Source organism: Lytechinus pictus, chromosome 7, assembly GCF_037042905.1.
Source record: "Lytechinus pictus isolate F3 Inbred chromosome 7, Lp3.0, whole genome shotgun sequence".
NCBI lineage: Eukaryota > Metazoa > Echinodermata > Echinoidea > Temnopleuroida > Toxopneustidae > Lytechinus > Lytechinus pictus.
The window spans coordinates 36,857,368-36,879,293 of NC_087251.1; the positions used below are offsets into that span (position 1 = coordinate 36,857,368).

The 21,926-nt window shown below is 35.8% G+C and overlaps 1 protein-coding gene across 1 annotated transcript in view; it reads left to right on the plus strand.

Moving 5' to 3' along the window:
- The first annotated feature begins 1,784 nt into the window (after positions 1–1,784).
- LOC129264449 (bestrophin-1-like) overlaps positions 1,785–21,926 on the plus strand; it is a 77,730-nt gene continuing 57,588 nt past the window's right edge. Inside the window, exon 1 of the mRNA XM_064102603.1 lies at positions 1,785–2,951. Within this exon, the coding sequence (XP_063958673.1) occupies positions 2,676–2,951 (276 nt within the window). The 5' untranslated portion in view covers positions 1,785–2,675. The remainder of the gene's footprint in view (positions 2,952–21,926) is intronic.

Genomic DNA, 21,926 nt, shown 5'->3' on the forward strand with positions numbered 1-21,926 from the left:
TCACTTGACGGTCTCCACACACTTTTTACTTACCCCCGATCTCTCTTTATTCCCGAATTTTTTTCTCTTTCTTCCTCATTCTGTTAGTTAGCAATGTAATCCATGATCACATTTTTTGTGGTAACTGGTATTACCCTTGTCTGGCATCTCGCCTGCATCTTATATGCATATCATATGCAGCAAGGGGCCCGTTGCAGCAAGGGATGCAATCAAGCGCTACTCCTTAAAGGACAAATCCACCCCAACAAAACATTTAATTGAATAAAAAGAGAAAAATCCAACAAGCATATAACACTGATTTCATCACAATCGGATGTAAAATAAGAAAGTTATGACATTTTAAAGTTTCGCTTAACTTCACAAAACAGTTATATGTACATCCAGGTCGGTATGCAAATGAGGAAACTGATGACGTCATCCACTCACTATTTCTTTTGTATTTTATTATATGAAATATGAAATATTCGAATTTTCTCCTCATTGTCAAGTGAAACAGTGATTAATTCCTCCCTATACATGTGGAATTAGCATTGTTTAATACTATATGGTTCAGTCAAGTCGGTCCCTATATGGTCAAACCTATAAAAATGAAATATTGTATATTTCAAACAATAAAAAACAAAAGAAATAGTGAGTGATGGACATCATCGACTGACTCATTTGCATGTCACTGACTTGTACATATCACTGTTTTGTGAAAAATAAGCGAAAATTTAAAATGCTTTAACTTTCCGATTTTGATGAAATTTTCAGTGTTGTGCTCGTTTGATTTTTCTCTATTTATTCAAATCAACATTTTGCTGGGGTGGACTTGACCTTTAAATAAAACGCAATATGAATTCAGCCAATCAGAAGGGCGGAGGCTATTTTGTGATTATGTCGTCGATTTTTAGTATGGTATAAACATTACTCTATCTGTAGCAGGCCAAAGTTCTTGTTATAACTAACATGCATTTCACATTAATGATGACGGCCTACAAGGTGGTCTCCCATCTGTTATAAAGTATAACATACATAGAATAGCACATAATACCATTTTGGCATTAGGCTATAGCGCCTTTCCATAAACATGATAAATGCACAAAGCGCTTTACACTATGAAATAACAAAGAATGTAGTTACACGCTCCGGGTCCTTAGAAAAACAAAATATATATTGGACAGAAAATGCATATGAAGAAATGTGGAGCAATCCTGCATATAAAATCAGTAACCATCAATCATTATTCCTCTACATACAGTAACACGTTATCTCCCTTAAATTCAAGTTTGTGGCTGCTTAAATGAAAAAATAATGGGCTTTGGCATATTCTAATTTTGGCATCATTATATACGGGGCATGGACTGCATTGATTACGCTGTGATTTAATTTTTCTGAATTAAGTGTGTGAAAGAGGTAGTGTCATTGGAATTTTGTAATACTTGTTACACTGTAGAATAATATAGTGGTATATAAGAGAGCAGAATAAATTGGAATGGAATAGAATAAAACATGTACTGCTTTAAAACTAGTCTGTCGAATTATCATAATACCCTCTTGTACTCAAAATAAATACAAGAACAATTCAGGATCAGAAACATCAAATCTATCTTTCCCAAATTGTGCTGAATAGGTCTGGTATTATAAAGTTATGTGTAATCGGTATTTTTTTTAAATAGAAAATTATACTTAATCAGACAATAAAAGGTAAACAAAAATACTACTATTATATACAGCTTTGAAAATTGACAATGGTGAGTCTGTTGAAGGAGCTGGCGCCAAACCGAATGTGCCAAAATTGCTATAATGTACAAGGTACAGTGTGGGTGTTACCTGAATATTTTTTCTTTTTTTCCCAACCAACCCTTTCCAAGACAGTGCATCGTGTGTAACCTAAATCTTTCATTTACCGAGTAAAATAGAATTGAAAGGACGATATCCAGCTATCCTTTGAGGAACCTTGCTATGAACCAGCTATATGTCAACGTAATTATGTTGAGGGATGTTGACACGATCATGGTATTCAACCCAAACTACAGTTATACCAAAAAGAGCCTCAATACCCAGCTAGCAATGAGACCTGCATTATTCCATCGCTTTCGTTCGGAGTCAGGTCAAGCTATATAGATATATACGGGTTGCATAAAATTGAATTTTACGAGTCGGACAATGTCATTTTTTCAAACGTGCATTAATTCATTAGGTCGTTTACATCGAATGGGCATGGACGGTATAAAAGTAATGATGTTTTTTGTGCGACAACCAGCTTTGAACTCATCCCAGAGTTAAACGAATGACGTTGGTGGCTTTACGACTGGAATGCTTTGCATCTGTAAAACATCTATAAGGGGGAGGCTACACGTCGTTGCTATACACACGGAAGACGCCAGCACTTGCTTTCTCGAGCACATCGAAAATTTCATATCGAATCGCCGGCCCGCGCTCGTCGCAGACGGTGTAGGTATCTCTTTCTAACCCTCTCTCTCGAATGAGCTTCTGTATTTGCTTGTCGCGTCGCCACGGCCTCCAACTCCGGGTGTGCGCCAAAACGGAACACCATCATCATGTTGTCTGGCACGCATACGCTGTAAGATTCAAATAAGTTTTCTTGGATAAAAAGGTACCCCTTGTTTCCATGATGGGGCCCCTCCCTCAATCCAGCATCACCATGAAGGGTGTTTCGTGTAGTAACGACCATGCTGAATGCTCTCATCTACCGCCAAGTGTTGGATCGCTCCCTCCATGTTACCCATCCCGCCATTCCTGTGAACATTTATCGGACTATACGCATTGGGGTTTTTCTCTCTGCCATCATGTCTTCTCCGCCCAGCCCTCCTCCACCTCCCCCTCCTCTTCCTCCAGAAGAGATTGTTAAGTGTAGGAAAAGTTTTTCTTTGGAAAGCCAGCATCAAGGATTAAGACCCGAACCCTCAATCAGTTCGGTGAAAATGTCGGAGTCTATCTTCAGTAACGTAAGTGAATTATCTTTAATTTAGATTATTAATAATGAGTAAGTATTAAGTCTTTTGTAATTGTCGCGGTAATTATAAATGAACGAATGGATGAATGAATGAAAGAATAAGACTGAATACTGAATTCTAACCTTAGTTTAGATTACTTATTTCTAATTATTATAAATTATTATATCAATTTATATTTCGAAAATCACTCAAACAATTTTCAGGTTAAATCTTAACAGGGCCTATCTCCATCTCCATCAGCAGCAGCATTGTTGTTATGGTTATTATTATTGTTGTTGTTATCATTATTGTTATCATCTCGGTAGTAGTAGTAGTAGTCGTTGTAGTATAAAAAGTAGTAAATAGTATTATCATCATTATTCAATTTTTTATCGTCGTCGATATTTCCACTGTTATAATACAAGTTTTTCCGCAATAGTAATTATTAAGATTCAGTGTCATATTTTTGTAACTATTTATTTTTATCTGATTTAAAATCATTATGTGAATATGCATTAAGAATTTACCATTGACATGTCACTTTTGAAAATCTATGAAACTTAATTTCTCATAATGTATTGAAGGGTTCTACTTTTTTAAATATTCGGTTTTGTTGTAACTTTCATCGTGAAACTAACATCTGTCCTTCATTTCATATCATTAGATATGGTTCTAATAATGTTTATTTGTCTCGATTTCAAGCAGATGTTTTTAGCATGTGTGTTTGTCTTTAAATCAATTACATTGTCGCTCAAGATATTTTGTTATTAATTAATTTTCCGTGGTTTTTAATGATGAAAGAGAAGGAGACTTAAATCGAATCTGGAACAGAAGTTAATGACGTTCTTTGAGTTTTAAATAAAATATCATATTCTCAAGTATGTTCAATGAAAGTCATTAACTTTCATTGAAGATATTTAAAACAAATCGCCATGTAAATAATAGCTTTTATAGGTACATCTTTACACAGTATATTTCTGGCTCTGAATATTTTATAAAAAGGGACTTCAAGTAAACAAAGTAACCTACAAAATAAAATGTATGTACGAGAATGCAATAAAAAGAAGAAGATTCCCCTCTTCTTTGAAAGATGCAAGATCGCAGCGATCCCATGGGCTCTATCATCGCAATTTAATTTGCTGATCGTGTCTTTTCAAGGATGTAATCTATCTTTTCTCTAGTATCATCTCTCTCAACCTTTACTTTTTCCCCATTCTCTCCCCCCCCCCCCTCTCTCTCTCTTTCTGTTTTATATATCATGGCTTGCCAGCATTGGTCTTTCCATGATCTTTGATTTTTAATTCACTTTTACGGTTATGTTTTGTTTCATTGTAAATTCTTTGTATGAAATGCACTTTGTACCTTTTCAAGAAAAGGCGCTATAAAATTTAATCATTATTATTATTATTATTATTATTGTTATTATTATTATCATTATTATCTCCCTCTCATATCTCCTCCCCTCTCTCTCTCTCTCTCTCTCTTTATACTGTATGTATCTTATTCTTTTTATTTTCTGTTTCAATAATGTCAATCACTCCGGAATCTCTAATTCATTTCTGTTTTTATTTTCAACCCACTTCCTCTGTCTCTTCATATATGTCTTTGATATAATTTTTATGTTTTATTTCTATAAATGTCAATTACGTCCATTTTTTTTTCATACCTTTAATGTGGGGATGTCATGGTCTAGTGGATACGACTCTCGTCTTTCAATCAGAGGGACGTGAGTTCGAATCCCAGCCATGACGTGTTTTCCTTCAGCAAGGAGCGCAGTAGAGTATATGAAATTATAGAAGGTGCGCTATATATTAATGGACCATATTATTATTATTACCCCCCCCCCCCTCTCTCTCTCTCTCTCTCATTCGTGGGATATCATCTGATGAAGACAAGAATACTTCAGAACAAGAAATACAATAAATCATGAAGTTGTAAGTAATTGCCAATTTTATTCGGTTTAAGGCATAATGGCAAGCCTAACTTACCAATGGTCATTTCGAATTTGAATAGTTGTATGGGAACTCTTTATTATTATTTATTCCCCCCCCCCTTTCGTGCCCTCGTTTATAAGGGGCAATTGAGCCCCCGAATTTATTTTCTTTCACCTCTCCCCCAATCCATTGGTTCCCTCTCTCTCACTGGAAAAAGAAAATATGACAGGTTTCTTTTTCGTCACATACAGAATACTTCATCACTGTACTCAAAACATAGAAAAGAAACATGATATATTATGCGATCGTTCCGAATATTGCATGAGTGTCCAAGTTGAAACAGTCTATTCAACGACGCGAAGCGGAGTTGAATAGACTGTTTCAACTTGCAACGAATGTAATATTCGGAACGTCGCACGAATACAACATTGAATATTTGTTTTATACAACACCGATAGCTTACACTTTAGACTAGATCTAGATAGGCTAGATCTATATGTCTAGTCTCTGACTAACGCGCGTTAGGTCTTATTTTGCTTACAATGTTGTCTTTTGAGCGTCAGTAGATTTACTCCAGTACTGTCAACATAGATCCATAAAGTCATCGATCCATGAAGTCCAATTTGTGAACGAATTCCATAAAACCCAGAAGGAAATCCAGAAGGTACGCAGCCGTACCCTGGGAATAATTTGCTTAGCAACGTACGTACGCGCATTGTGTTCAGCTTAGCAACGTGTATGCGCAGTGCTACGTACATCGGTCAGAGATACGAAAACGTGATTACGCGCGTATACCGCTAATTCACTTAACGTGTACGGGGCTATCAATGGGTTCAGTGTGCCCAGGGATCTTGCAGTGCTGGCTCATTTACTTAAGCGTGCTATAGTCGACTATAGCACGAGCGTGCAATAGTCGACTATAGCACGGCTAGCATATCTTAGCGTGCTATAGCTGATTCATCTGAATGTCATGTGACACGCTTTCATCCAATCAGCTGTCAAGGATCTATACATGTGTTGTATAAGAAGCAATGCCGGGAAGCTGCCATATTTTTAATGGTGAGAGAAATAATGAAATAGGCACGCATATAGGGGGTGAAAGAGAACCGCTCGGTGCGTTAATTCATGACCATGAAACAGATCCTCTCAAAGGGCGCATCATACCCACCGCCATCATCACTGCTCATATCGACTAGGGAATACTCGCAGTTTATGGTTGTGTTAAATCATTTTTCCAAAAGAGATTAACGAGAGGGTTAGGGGGCTCTCGCAGCTTACGGGGAGGCATCTAATAAGCAGCCAATAAAGATGTGTACCAATTTTTATATGGACCCTTTATCATAAAGTTCGGGCATTGATTGTATGATTGATTTTTTAAGATTGATTGAATTTCATTTTGTGCTGTCATACTTATATAATAAATCATACAAATCATTTACTACAAGGAGGATATAGAGAAGGAATTTGTTGAAGGATGGCAAATATATGTTTTTCTCGATATACATAAGGCTGTCAATGGCGGGTTTGAAATGAAATGAAGTAGTTGCTGTATAGCCATGAATCCTACAGGAATATGGTATAGCCCTGTTGACAACGGCACAGTAAATGTAATGCTTTAGAATTCAATACACAATGAAAAATATGTATGTGTAACAATTCATTGATATTATAGCGTCAGAATAACTACACATTATCACGTTAGCCCGTTTGTATATCGTCTGCAAAGGTATATAAGAGTCACTATTTTCCATGCTTTTAACACAAGATTCTCTAACTCCATTCATAAAAAATACGACAATGCCTTCAATATTTAGCTTACTGACTTCGCTTTCTTGCTTGTTTGTATTTTTTAAGCATTATATATTTTATTATTTTTTTTGCCCCCAAAATATTCCTGTGTATATATTGCGATAAAAATTACAGCGCATTTAGAATGACATTAAAGCTATAAAGACAGACTTTTTTTTAAATAATGGCAAGTTATGAAATACAAAAGTAAATTGTCACAGGTTTTTATGGTTCAATAAAAACCCTGTTTCCTAATCACCTTTTTTTCAAACTATTAAAAGGCAGGTCACGTATTAGCACAATTCTTAGGGGCTGTCTGCTAAGTGTAATCAAACTGTGAAATGTATTCCCTCTTTATCGACCTGTTTACTATGGAGAGGGAAAAAATCTTGTTTGATGAAACCTTTCCATTTGACATCGACCCCCATTTTGGTGAGGATTATTTCAGAATAGAACTTCGCATGTTATTTCTCATTCTTTTTGTATCCACATTATCCGAATTGTGCTCCGTTTTTTGACAAGGGCATTTCAAAATAGAATTCAGCATTTTATTTATTTTTTCTTATTATTCTTACCTGTTTTGATGAAACTCCATTCATGCAAAGTTTTAATTTACGCTCACTATTTCAGGTCACATATAGTTCTGCATCTCTTTTCTTAAATGTTTATTAAGCTAAATTTGAAATGTGTATTTCATAAGTAAGAGTGAACACCGTAGTGTTGGCCTACTGATGATTCAATCTGTCCAAGTTCAATTCACCTCCTTTTATTTCTTTTTAATGATATATAATTTCCTTTTTAATAGGTTGTGTCACTATACAGCTGAATAACGGTAATACAAAAATAAAAAGAAAATAAAAAAAGAAAAGAGGATCTCCTGATACCTAAGCAGATACAATTTACTTGAAATGGCCCTGTTATTTTGATGATGATGATGTCCTTGTATGAGCATTGTTCCATGACCACTGATGACCAGTATTCACAGAATCATAGTGCTTAAGAACTGCTTGTATTACACTCATACTCCCGCAGTCTTGACGTTCACCGAGGCATAATGACTGCTGTTTTAGCAATAAAAGACAGGGCGGCGCCAGAGTAGTTTGATCAGGGACAAGAAGAGTTAATTGTGACGTCATTTTTTTAAATAGGCGAATATAGACTTACACGATCAAGATCTCTATTTTTATAGTCTTTCCTCTCCATACTCTCCTTTTCTCCCTCCTCTCCTCCACTTTCCCTTCTTTTTACATCACTTGATTAATCATGCGCGAATCCCCTTGTCCCACATAGCACCGCCGCGCATCTGTTCATGATTATAAGATTATAATATTTAGATGTCGCTAAAAACACATGGCTACCAGCCATATAGGTTTATAGTAGATTCGTCAGTTCTGTCTTAATAAAGATTAATTTTTCAATTAGGTCACTATTGCGCAATCAGAAAACTCAAGCGTTATACCTCAACATTCGAGAGTACCAAGAAAATATCACATTTTACAAAATGATTAACTTCGCATAATTGTTAGCCATTACCTTGGTAATAAACTTTTAACAAATCGCCCTCCAAGCCTCTTAATTCTGATTTACCACTCATAAGCTCATAGATTCCGCAGCTTTCATTTTCATCTTGATTATTGGTATAAACTCCATATACCGTATTTAAAGGGTTTTAAATTGCAATAATGGATTTATCACAACACAATTCCAATTCAATGGGGTTCTTAATCATTATATAGTGCTACTTATAATTAATGTATAAAAGTAACCCTTTGTCACGCAATTGTTTGTGAAGTGCAATTCAACAGCTTCACACGCATCCCCCTCACCCCACACACACCCTCACCCACACACACAACATCCTACGTCTAGTCCAATCAAATAAATTGTAATTTTTCGGCATCTTTAAACTACTTTATACTCTTCAACGCCGGAAAATGTTACATTTTTAAGAGTTGGTATCATATCTGACGTGAAGGAAGTAAAGTGTACGATATCAGTGAGAATAGGTTAAGCATGTGCATAGGGGATCTTTTGAAAGGTGTTTTGGAAGGGCTACGAAACGACTGCAAGAAGCATATTCTGTAGCGTGTTCTGTTGATTTTATTGCTTTACATGTTATCATGGCTGTACTAAAGGGGAAAATGTGAAACTGAAGAGGCCTTCATAAACCAGTCTTATCATTAAAAATCAAACTGGGGTGAGTGAGTCTCATGTCCTCAAACGGATCTTCTGAGGACATTGACTCTGTATCTACCGAAGCTGCATATGGAAATGCGCAATGAATAAGAGTGTGCTTTGATGTTTATGATTTGATTAGGTCAGAGTGTATACGCGGGTACCATGCACAGACCATGTCTAATGCACGCCTTACTTGTTGACAGATGTCGTTCACGTTATGGCCAAGTCTCCTTTTCCTTCGCCCATAGCCAGGTCACTTTGCAGTATCTGGCGCATAACATACAAAAAAGTCTATTTTTCAATGGGGTTCTTAAAAAACGGCATTTGTGAATAGCAGTTCATGCGACACTCTCCTACGAACATAGGTATTCGTTTTTCATATCACAATGTCAGAAAAATAGGAATTAAGTGTATCCACGTAATAAAGTGAAAAGTATGGGGAAATAGCTTGAAAATACTTATAATTTTTTTTTATATAACGAAAGTGTTCTTCCCATGAGATATACAATAATGAAAAAAATACACAAGAAACATTGCAAATGAAATACCCCTCAACATCCCTTTTCCCATCCTCTCATCCCCATCTTTGTCAGATATGCTTCTTTTAGAGGTAAAGGCAAGACTGAATTCTCTGACTAAATTTTTGTACAACAAATAGGCTATTTGATAATTTGATTCTGAAAGGTTGGTCTATTATATTTGCGTGATCGATCCCCTGTATACGAAAATTCTTTAGCAGCATTTATTCTTGTTTGTCCTTGTTTGTGGAATTCGTAGAGAACGTGAATAATTTCAATATTGGAAAGACTCTTCGAGATATAATTTCCGCATTTATCTATTTTATCAAAACTGAAAATTTGATTGACCATGAAAGACTTTGAACATTTTCTCTCAGACTTATAGAAAACAATTTACAGAACAACTTTGGTATGGAGCTTTAATATAAAATAATATGCAATTTCTCTCTCTACTTCCATTTCTATTTACAGAAGGTTTCACGGTGATCTCAAATCCCTTTTCCCATCAGACTTCCTTATTGTGATATCGATGAATAAGTGCATCAACGGGTCTCTCCGAAATCGTTAGGGACTCGAAACGAAAACAGGGGGAAACAACAAAAATGTATTACGACTTGATGAGCCATTCTCTACCTTGTTTGAACATCAGGCAAATGTCGGTCCCTCAGGCCAATTGATATAGGCCATTTCAGCATGGTTTCCGCAAAGCGCAGTGACATTTCACTCTTGCATATCTGACTTTTCTCGGATAAATCATGCATCCTTTCAGATAAATCATGGTTCTGAAATGCCAGTGCTATGTGTAACACGCCCACATTCTGAAAGAAAAAGTGGGAAATGTTCGACAATACCTAATGCTGGCATTTACTATAAGGAGAAGAATTTTGCAGAATTCCAGAATATTATATAGCCCAGTCTATTGTTAAAACATTAATACTCCCCCCCCCCCAGAAAAAAAAATGACCACGCGCATATGTTTTTGGTAAGGCTTATTGTATATTAAATTTGGATGAATTGTGCATTCAACGTAATAAACATTACATTCATAATGTATAAGTTCATCCAAACGTTGAACATAAGTGCTATATAATCTAATGCATTGAATAAACGTTAGCGGATTAAAACAAAATCATTGTTATATCTTGCATGACATTGCTTTTTAGTTGTGAGCTTAAAGACCACTTGGCATGATAAACATAATTCTGTTCTGAATTATACTGTCCTCAGTTTCCACTTTTACTTCAGTAAGACCTAGATCCATAAGCCTTAAGCCCATTTCATATTCCAGCTCTGATCCATCAAGGCATTGGGCAATGTTGTTGTTTCCGCGCTAATGCGTTTCCCGCCAAAAACTCAGATAGCGCTCGTTCCACATCATCCCTTTTGCGTAGCTGGCTGGCGGCGTGAGATTCCTTCGTTGTGCGATCACGTGATTCATTGGATAGTAGTAAGGGATTCAGCAAACATGTTTGCTATTGACCAAGTGTGCTGTAAGTAGGCATAGTGAGGGGGGAGGGTCTAGAATAGAATGCATAAAAAGAATCGAGGAATTGGGACATAGAAAGAAAATATAGTATGGTCGAATGGGGGGGGGCGGTGAGACAAATCATTAATAGAGAGACACATGAGGTATAAACCAAAAAAAAAAAAACAGAGAGAAACAATGAGACATGTCAGATAAAAGAGATATGAATATCACATGCAAAAGACTGAGAGTATATATTTTATGGAAAACAGAGAGAAGACATAAACAGAGGAAAGAAGATAGCATAGAGAGACAGAAAGAGAGAAGCATCATAAGATTAATTTGATTTATCATTGTTATAGTTTTTATTATCCAGTGCAGAGAAGCTAATTGGAAAACAAGATATTTAGCTCGAGAGAAGGATAATATATTCATCGTTTTTCAGTCGGAAATGCATTGAAAAAGTTCATATACCCTAACTTTCTCTTCTTCAGTTTACTTGTAGTATGTGTAGCCACGTGGGAAAACCATGATAACCTTTCTTAAAACCTAACATGCGCAATAATATTTATCAATAAAACTGCTGAATGATGTCGGGTTTATTTAGAAAGGTAAAGAAATATACATCCTGATTTATCTTTAAGTACGTCTACATACATGGGCCTGAATCGGGAAAACATAATACGTAGCATGGAGAGCTTCACCACTCCCGAACTAAGTCTATAATAATACTATTAATATTCCTATATTAAGAATATGGGGCTTAGTACATGGGAACGAGGCCTCTAAGAGCTGCACACATTATACTCTTTCCTGTGTTTTTAAATCAAATTTGTTTCAAAAATCTAAACGAAGCCTATTCGAAAGAGTTTACCTCCATTAAAAGCAAACCACTGTCTTCACATCTTATGTAGACAACAGAATCAGGAAAGCAATTATGACTGCTATTTGATGTTGATTCGCATTTATCATGAAGTCAAAATCATTTTTTTATAACTGATCCAAATAAGTCAATGTGTGAATTCATGCAATATGTAGATCTAGGCTTACTTTGTACAAATTATTTATATTATGCAATATGCAAATCAATTGCTAACTTATTTAGTATTATCAAATCGCATTTCTAGGTTTTGTGGTGGCAAATTCATACTATTTTTAAACGGTCCCGATTAATCATTATTTGTAGGAACCAACATTTGATTTGTTTATGAGAATAAATATCTGTGTCTTCCCTTCTTTTACATCTCTCAGTCCTTTCCTATCCCTTCTTTCTTTCTTTCTTTGTCGTATTGTATTTGTACAGGCGGATCCCGCAACACGTTTTTGCTTTTAGGGAATTACACCTTCTTAATAAATCTGTTATATTTATACTCTTTTATGGCAAATTATTTTTGTATTATTTACATTGAAAAACTATGATTTGTGAAAATGGAAGAAAATGAAAGTTTATTTGAATCAAACAAAATGATTGAATAGGTAAATAGATTAAAAATTACATGAAAATAAATGATCAAGTAAATAAACAGATGAACAATTAATTGATGGGTGAATGGATAAATTAATTATATGATTTCACGTTTTGAAATATTTATGATTGTTTCATCGACTCAAGCTTGTGCATCTACGCGTTGTCTCATTCATAGCACCTACAAATAAAAACAATCAATTTAATTAAAATTATACTGTGTTCATATCTAACGAAGATATATGCTGTAGTATAGTATATTCTTGATTACAGTATTATTTTGAAAATTGTTTCAAATTAAGATTTAGGCCTCCTTAGGTCGCTTAGTAATACACCTTTTTTTTCGGGGGGGGGGGGGACACACGCGAAACATAAAACACATGTTTTAATCGGAAACGCATTTATCACTTATCCCCACCCAACCCACAATCACGCACTGTCTCTCTCACTCACACACACACACCCTCACACACACACACACACATCTAATGTCTAATGTGTTCCCTTCACAACGCCAATCACTTGCGCAAGTTAATTTGTAATGCACTGGCCCGCCGAACTAATGAAAGTGTAAGTACGTAAAAATGTTCACATTGAGGTGAAATCGTACGGTCTAGTTCCCATGGTAAAACGGGATTCCCATTATGACACCACATCCAACATGCATTCCCTTCTTCCGGACAAAACACATCTGCGATACATAAGCATCCCTCTCAACACTAACTCACACACAACTCACGCTTTAGGCCCTTCTTTTAAGCATTTTCCAAATTCACTTTGATCTGATCCGGTCCACGGGTATAGCATAGTTGTTTTGTTTTCTTGTGTGTCTCCCCTTAAGGCCGTCTACCGAGTAAGTGATACTGATCAGTGACGTAAAGACCTGTTAATTTTGTCTTCACTTAAGAGAACTGAGATGATGCCTATCTAACACACTTGCGTGGACAGAAAAAAAATAGATGGTCTTTTTATGAGCTATGAGGAAATCTTATCCTAACAGGCATCGCCAAAGTCGGTATATGAATGCCGATTTTTTTTTTAAATATCTAACCCCTAACAAAAAATAAATAGGTACGTGCTCATTCATTTCAATAATATTTGTTGATAATTATAAGTTATCAGTTGTAGAAGTGCTACACAGTTAAACAACAATCCCTTATAACTTTTCTCAAAGGCCACGATTCACTTCCAATTTGATGCAAATTTTGATCGATACAAGAAATTTTTAACGATTTTGTACCCTGATTAATATTTATTTTGATTTTTTGACATTAGTGTTGCGACAATTAAAATCGATATATTGTAACATCTAGTCCAAATTATGATTCAATGAGAAAAAATAAAATCAATTTCCAGGTACCCATACTTCACCAAATTCTCTGACCCGGGGGAAGATCTTCTCTATGTTGACAAGCCCCCCCCCCCCCTCCCTTCTAAATCATACTAAATCGCTTAAATTACATTGGTAAATTTCAGAAATATGATTTTCAAGTCCTAAGATTAGAGTAAATACTCATGTAAATATGCAAGGTTTCGCAAAATTGTGCTAGATTCCAAGAGCGTGATAAAATTATTCTAAAAAGCATATTGCTAGGAAGACGTGGCAACTATGGACCGAGGGCATTTCGACAAAGGACTTACAATGACAAAGTGCTTTTCACATACACTGAGTGTTCTAGTATAATTATGCATACTACTATACTGATGGTATATTTCGGAGTCATCAGTTAATTGACATTGACGCTTGACACGCATACGTTACACGCGAGAGACCAAGGTCTACCAGTGCCTTGTCTTAAAGGGTAAACTGACACTGACTTGGCCTTTTGTAGCATGGAGGATCACAATATTAAATTGATTAGAATTAACATTTCAGAAAGTACTCAAACCAGGGTAATTATGCTGCATTGCATACAGCGCGTAAAGACTTATCAAGGCGAGTATCAGTATCATTATCATTACTTCTAAACGAAAACTTGTTTTTTGCATTTTAATCTGCATTTCAAAAGCATCATTATATTTGTGTATGTACATGATATAATAAAATATATATATATTTTTTTTTATCATTGTAATTTAACGGTTTCAATAAAATTATTGAAAATATACGTACGGCTTCAATAACTACCTATTTTTTTTTTTTCAAGAGTCGACCCTGATATTACGTTTATCTTTAAAACCTTTAAAATATATTTATGCATGGGAAAAATAAGCTATGAACCGATTATATTTATAAATGTAGAATCTACAAATAAAATAAAATTTACAGCAAGAGCTGCTATTTCCATATCAATTTCCATTTTGTTCCATAATTTGACTCATATATACAACACTCTTACGAATATCAACAGTTTCTTTGCGATTTACAAAGTTCAAATCAGCATATTAAGTAAAAGCCCTTTTCCACAGAAAGTAAGACCGCTATGAAAAAATCCCCGAAAGACTATAAAACTTACTTGATCTTCTGATTGTCTTTCAATAAACTTTCAATGATCGTCGAGGTCTTTCAAAATTGCTGATTAGTCTTGTAGTGGTCTTCTTGGTCACTATTAATCTCCACACCTATTTGAAATGATTCGAAATAGTCTTTCAGCGGTCTTACAGAAAAATTGCATTTAAGTGGTCTTTCAGCAGTCTTACAGCAGTATCTCGGGGAAATATCGAATGTCTTATTAGTCTTTCCATGATCTTTTGACAGTCAAACACATTTTAGCGGAGATCACTCAAAGACTCATGCGGGATCCTTGAAGGAAGATTGAAATGTAAGTGAGGGTCATGTAATAGCATAGAGATCGAAAAAAGAGTGTTGATAGACCATTTAAAGATCGATGTAAGACTAGTATAAGTTCAGCAAGACAGCAAGTACTGAAGTATTAGTCAGTGTTTCAGGGTTCTTTCAGTGGTCTCGATCAGTCTTTCAGACCATCTGGCAGAATCTAGGTCCCATGGATATCTCGCTCGATTAATGCTTTTGGTCTTTTAGTGGTCTCTCATAGGTTTTTGGAGTCATTCAACAGAAACATCAAGTTTCATTGACCTTGGTGACTGCTGTAACACCTTGCTAATTTTTGGCCTTTAAGCGGTCTTTTCAAGATACTCTGTTGTGTGGGCATTTTAAAAATTCAATGAAACAGATTCTGACAAAGAGAGAGCTTATTCCAGAACTGAGGTCCAGCAACAACAAAAAACTCTTATCTCTCGAGTTGAAATTTGTTCTGGGCACCGGAAGTCTCGTATTGTCAAAAATCAAGTTAAAACATTTTTAAAGAAAGAACAAGGCAGTTTGCGATATTGTTAATTTGTTATGAATGGTTGTGTTGTTTCCATTTAAAGGGCGTGTCAGTGTATCTTATTAATAAATAAAAGCTTCATATATATATATATATATATATATATATATATATATATATATATATATATATATATTTATATATATACACACACACACACACGATACAGGAGTTTGGAAGTCGATCTGTTTTGAAAGTTCCTCACTACTACCTATGTTTTCTCCTTGGTATAGAAGAAAATTCACTGTCATTTTCATCCTGATTAGTCTATGGGGTAAATTATCGATTGGTCTTCACTCGCTTCTTCTATTTTTCCGTTTGGTCTCATTCCACATGAGTTCGTTTACTGTTGGTAGTTTGGGCTAATTGCACTTTGATGAAATCATCTTGTCTTATTTACAATTAGGTTATAGTACTCATTTCATCTAATGTCTACTTGGTCTAACAAATTTAGGGTTTACTGAACTGTTTATGTACCAATTTTTCTTTGACAACATACTGTAACACTAATAAGGAGACGAAATGACATTAGACCAACTGAACATTAGACTAAATCAAAACGAAAGTAAGTGGTTATTAGTCCAAGTGTAGGTTAGAGTCGACCGAACGACATTTAGACCAAACTGCTAGTAGACCAAAAGGCCCGTATTCTGAAGTCGGGTTTAATGTAAACTCTAGTATAAAGTTGTGGTTTAACTATGGACAGCCAATAGTTGCATAAATCTTTAACTATACACAGTAAAAACACTGTTTAAGATATTATACAACGCTGTTTACTATAATTATGAACCTTACAGTATTTGTTTAACCGTTTAAACAATCATGTTTAATTTATTGAAGATTAGATATTGAAAATTAAACTTTGTTGCTTAAGATTTAAACACTTGTTTAAACTGTTTAAACAATTACTGTAAGATTCATATAGTAAACAGCGTTGTATAATTTTGTTTAACTGTGTATAGGTTCTTCGTTTCAGCTCATTTGACTCTCAAATCATTCTTAGCTGTCTTGGAATTAGGAAAGAGCACAGTAAACATAGACAAAAATACCATGTGAACAAATTTTGACATGTTTGGCTTCCCACAAGTTTAGCGGAGAGTTAGACCACGGTCTAACCGAGTTCAGAATACGGGCTACAGGGTTTAGCCCATGTAGTATCAGACAACCTGAGAAAAAGACCAAGTGCTTGTTAGACCAAGAGAATATAAACCATGCTGGCCTGCTCGAAATGTATCATACTGGTGCCACAATGAAGCTGTCAAGACAAGAACAAATTGATTTGGCACACTGGGCCCCTTGCGGGTGATATATTACAGTAGCAGAAATTATATTGTGTTGGGATTTCCAACTGTCTGCCGGGTTCTCCTGTGAGAAACACAGATCCTATTTTGAAAATAGTTATTTCCATTGAAACCCCTTCGGGTGAGTTTTCTCCGCACTGTCCATTATCATTGTGCGTTGGTTATAGATATGTCGGCGCGGGTGTTTGTTTGATATTCAAAGAAACAAGAGAGATTGAAATCGAATTACAATTCCTCGACTGCTTTTAGGAGTTATTCTGGTGAATGATTCAATATGTCAGTGTTGTTCGCGAGCTTCTTAAGTCGTAATGAGTGATGATTTACTCTACAAAATTCTAAGGAGATTTGAAACACTAACGAATTCATATTAAGGAAGCTGCCGCTGCAGTATACATGGGCAATAGAGTTGAAAATGTTTCGTAATTCAAATTCCAATTCGTATCCATGTTAACTTTAACATAAACAAACGAGAAGCAGGTCATTTTTATCTTCTCATGATTGTGTAAGACCGATTCCCTACATTTTAATCACTAAACTTGCTACAACTATTTAACCTAGAGGTGTAATTATAGCTACAATGCCCAAATATATATTGATACGCCAAACAAATAGTCCTCTTAATCTATTTTGCAATAAAGTTCTTTTTAAAAGTAGGAATTGGTCGACACCCTTTACCTTTAAACCAGTCTTGTCTTCCAGAGGCCGAATCATCGATCATTTGAGAAGCACCAAATCTGACGTGAAAATGATCACTCGCATCAAGGTGATGACTTAGATTCCGCTTATTATCCCAGATTAGGTCATAACACCGAATTGGACCCAGCTAAGCGCGTCAAATCTAATCGCATGGAGATATTGAATTTGCGATGATCGCTCAAGCAGAAAATTGCCTATTGGCGCGGGGAGGGAGAAATGTCGCGAAGCTTACCGCAAGGTGTGTGCACCTTGGCATATTTTGAGTTTCTAATCTGTTGAGCTCAAGGGTCTGGGGTATTTACTCCTAATGGAATCGTCCAATTCACTGTCAAAATATTTATAGGGTGCCATTAAAATGCCCATTCATTACGCTGATGGTGTAACAAAAATAAACGATGTCTTCTTTGTTGAAGTCAGACTGATCTTCATCAATATTACATTAAGTGTGAATTTAATGGTCAGACCCAACAATAATTTCAGGATAGTTCAAGGTCTGTCAGGCAATTAAAAAAATTGTCAAAAATAATAGAAAATAAAAGAATTTCAACAAATTATATATGATTTTCGAAATCTTTACAAAACAAAATAAAATTAATTTGGAGTTATGGTTAATTTTGCAGAAAGTAAACCGACAAAGATAAAAGAATTTAGGCCGAATTCGACCCATTTCTTTTATCTATTTTGTTAGACATTATGTGTTTTAATTGTTTTTCTAAATGTAGTAAAAAAAATGATGAAGACCGTCTAATTGTAAGAGTCAAATAATTCCAGTATTTTGAAACTGACACACCTATTCAAAAAAAGTATATCTTCTCTATCTTGGTATAAGGTCTTCTGAAAAAGGCTAATATATGGATGATGCTATTTGGTGGAAGAGAGAGGCTCGTCGGTGGCAGAACGTAATATCATTATGATGGAGGAATTATGCATTTTTGGGGCATCACTGTTATGCGTGGGCGCCGTTGGTTATATTGTTTACTGCAGCTGTTCATCTTTCCTGTGTACCAGTATATGGCATGTCAACCAGGCACGTTCGTGGCCACTGGTACTCTATAAACCCCTTTGCTTCACCAACTCCTGCTGGCCATGGTAGAATGGAAGACTGGTTCACACTTAGCTCCTCTAAGGATCCCGAGGAAACACAACAAGAATAGCCTTTGAAGGTGTTGCAAGAATCAAAATTACTATAAAATCTATTGAAAGATTGTCTTTAATCATACTGAACTAATCTGTATTGCGAGATGAAGGCCAACAATCAAAATTGGATGACGTATATACAATACATTCAGGGAGACGATTGACTATCATTTGATGACAAGCTTTAAGTAATTCGTCTTGAACTTGTTAACTAAGAAAACTAGATAAACATGTAGAATCTGTTGTGTACAATGAGAACTGTTTTACATTTCTTTCGGCCAGTCTACAGGTTGGCATATTCTTATGAAGATATTTCTGTTAGTTTTAATAATTCGGTTAGCTAATTGGTTTATGTAGTCCTAAAGACTAACTAAAAACCAGTATTCAACTAAATAAAGTATTCAATTTCTAGGTATATAGATTCCTTGATCTCCTTAACTATCTCCAGGGTCCCGTAACACAAAGGTTAGCGATTGATCGTACGCTTGATTTTCACGATTGATTGTACATTGTAGTCAATACAATCAACAGTAGAATAATGTTCTACGATCATTGCTAAACTTTGTGTTTCGGGCCCCAGATGATCATGATTATAGTAGACTGTCCAACTAACTCATCCAAAGTATAGTCACAGTCACATCAAGAAAACCCGACTCCAGACCGATCAAAGCCATTACATTATGACCAATGACATACCATCGGTCGGTTTGGAGTCGGTTTCGTTAGTGTGACTGTAGCACCTATCAAGACCAAATAATTTCGTAACCAAGTTAATTCGCACGATTCAAGCGCGTCGTGGTTTAGTGGTTCTGACTCTCGCCTTTCAAACAGAGGGTCATGGGTTCGAATCCTAACCATGGCGTGTTTCCTTCAGCAAGAAATTTATCCGCACTGTACTGCACTCGACCCAGGTGAGGTGAATGGGTACCCGGCAGGATTAATTCCTTGCATGTATACTGAGCGCCGATGATGGCAGCTCGAGCTAAAGCCGGGGTAATAATAGCAGCGCTTTGTATCCTCAGGCAAAAGGCGCTTTATAAATACAGCTTTTATTATTATTATTATACAAAAATAACACTCTTCAAACAAATCAGTCAAATTGACTAGACCAGTAGTCAGCTGGGTGCAACAGATATGACAATAACTGGTTATCACATTTCTGACATATAGTCTATTCAGAAATAACTCTGTTAGTAAACAAAACGACTAGAAAATAGTCAAATACGACTAGAATAACAGTTGCACTCAGCCGATCCTATTAACTAGTCATTTTTACTGATTTGTTTTTAGAATGAGGGGTTTTCAATACAGTTCATCTCCATTTCTTTAATTCGTAATTTCTATTCAAAATAGATTATTTTTTAACATCTAACATTTCCAAGCTTGTCACCCTCTTCGGTGTTGGATGAATAGTTAGGTATCCCCGTTTTCCAATTTATGACTTACTACACCACAGTCAAACATGGGGAGAGGAAATCAATTTCCGATTCTGGTTATTGCATATATTCGAAGACCGTCAAACAAAATCGATTTCTTCTTTTGACACAATGCGATTAAATTGCTTATATGGGGTAAGAAAATGTTTGATATATATAAATGGAAATTCTGTTGATAATTTCATTCACAGGGTTTTATCAGATTTTTAGATGTGAACTAAATTATTTTCTTCTGCTTTAAGTTATTCTCCAACTTTGTAGACAACCATTATGCAATCGTCTCCCCTCAACTGCGGTCTTCCTTTCACACACTCATTCACTTTCTATCAGTCGGTCTCTCTCTTCCCTTTTCTCTCTACCTACGGCCTCTATTTTACTTTTTCTCTCTTTGAATAATAAATGCCCCTTCTATTCCTATACACTCTCTTCGTCTTCTTATTCCCCCTCTCTTGCCCTCTCCCATCTCTAAGCCCTCTCTCCCATATCTCTATGCCCTCCCTATCTCTCTCTCTCGTTCGCTCGGAACTTAATGTGACGTATATGCATACAATAATATCCCGATGCGCATGGACCCTTCTTTCTCTACCCCTTAATGACGCATACTATGAGCCAATATAGGCACTAATGTCTTTTCTTAAGTAACGCAACAGTCACACCAACGAAACGAACTCCAAACCGACCGACATTCATCCATTGGTAATAACGTTATAGCTTTGATCGGCTGGAGTCGATTTCAAGGTGGGACTGAACCTTATAAGGTGGTATTTAGACGTAGTATTTCTACCCAACATTCAAATTATGTTGCTTCTTTGATGCGTGATTGCAATGTTTTATCTCTGCACAGCAAAAACTGTGGCGTTAAACGGTGTACATAGAAGACAACACCAGTTATTTTACTCCGGTGTTGAATTGACGGTGTTAGTTTAACACCTATAGGTGTTATTACAACACCTTTGGTTGTTACATTGACACTCTGGTGTTATTTTCAATCTCTAGGGTGTAATTCTAACACCTCAGGGTGTGGTCCTCTCTTAACACCAACTGGTGTCAGTCTTAACACCACAGTTTTTACAGTGTGTGGTTTTCACAAGGGAGTGTTTCATGAAGCGAATCAGATACAAGGGCTTCAGTAGCTTATAACAATTGCCAGTGGAAATCACTATTTGTTTTATGAAAATGTTGCACTGGTGAGGATTCTTGCCTGAAGACAGTGTGCTACTCTCTTCTTTGGTGCACGTCCCTATTCTAATTGAATTTTGCTCCCCAAGTTGCATAATGTGTTACAGCTTTTCAAAAAATGAAAGATGAAAACCTGTGTATCAAGTAGAGAATCGCCACAAGGAGGGTATCGGGAAACTGTTTATTTTAACTAATGGGTAGATCTTTGATAAACCAAAATCAAAATAAAACGATGGATTAAGTTGAATGATTGAGATTTGCGATTGCAATGACTGCATAATTTTGTAATGCAATAATTACTGTCGTTTTACCTGAATGCTAAATTAAGGTGCTTGGTACTACGCGACTAATAAGACCGACAGCTTTACATCCACTACTCCAGTAGCAGATCTTTCGCGCTTGATCATGGATTACAGCCTAGTATACAACGTCATAAATTAGTAGGCATTGAGGAGCGTTTTAGGAGAAATCCAGTCAGTCATTTTACTGACAAATTTGCTCTGAGCCAATTAGAAGCAAGGATTTTGATAGCTTATATCAATGGTAAGTGAAAATCAATAACTATTTAATTCATAAAATGCTTCCATGTTCTGTCAAAAA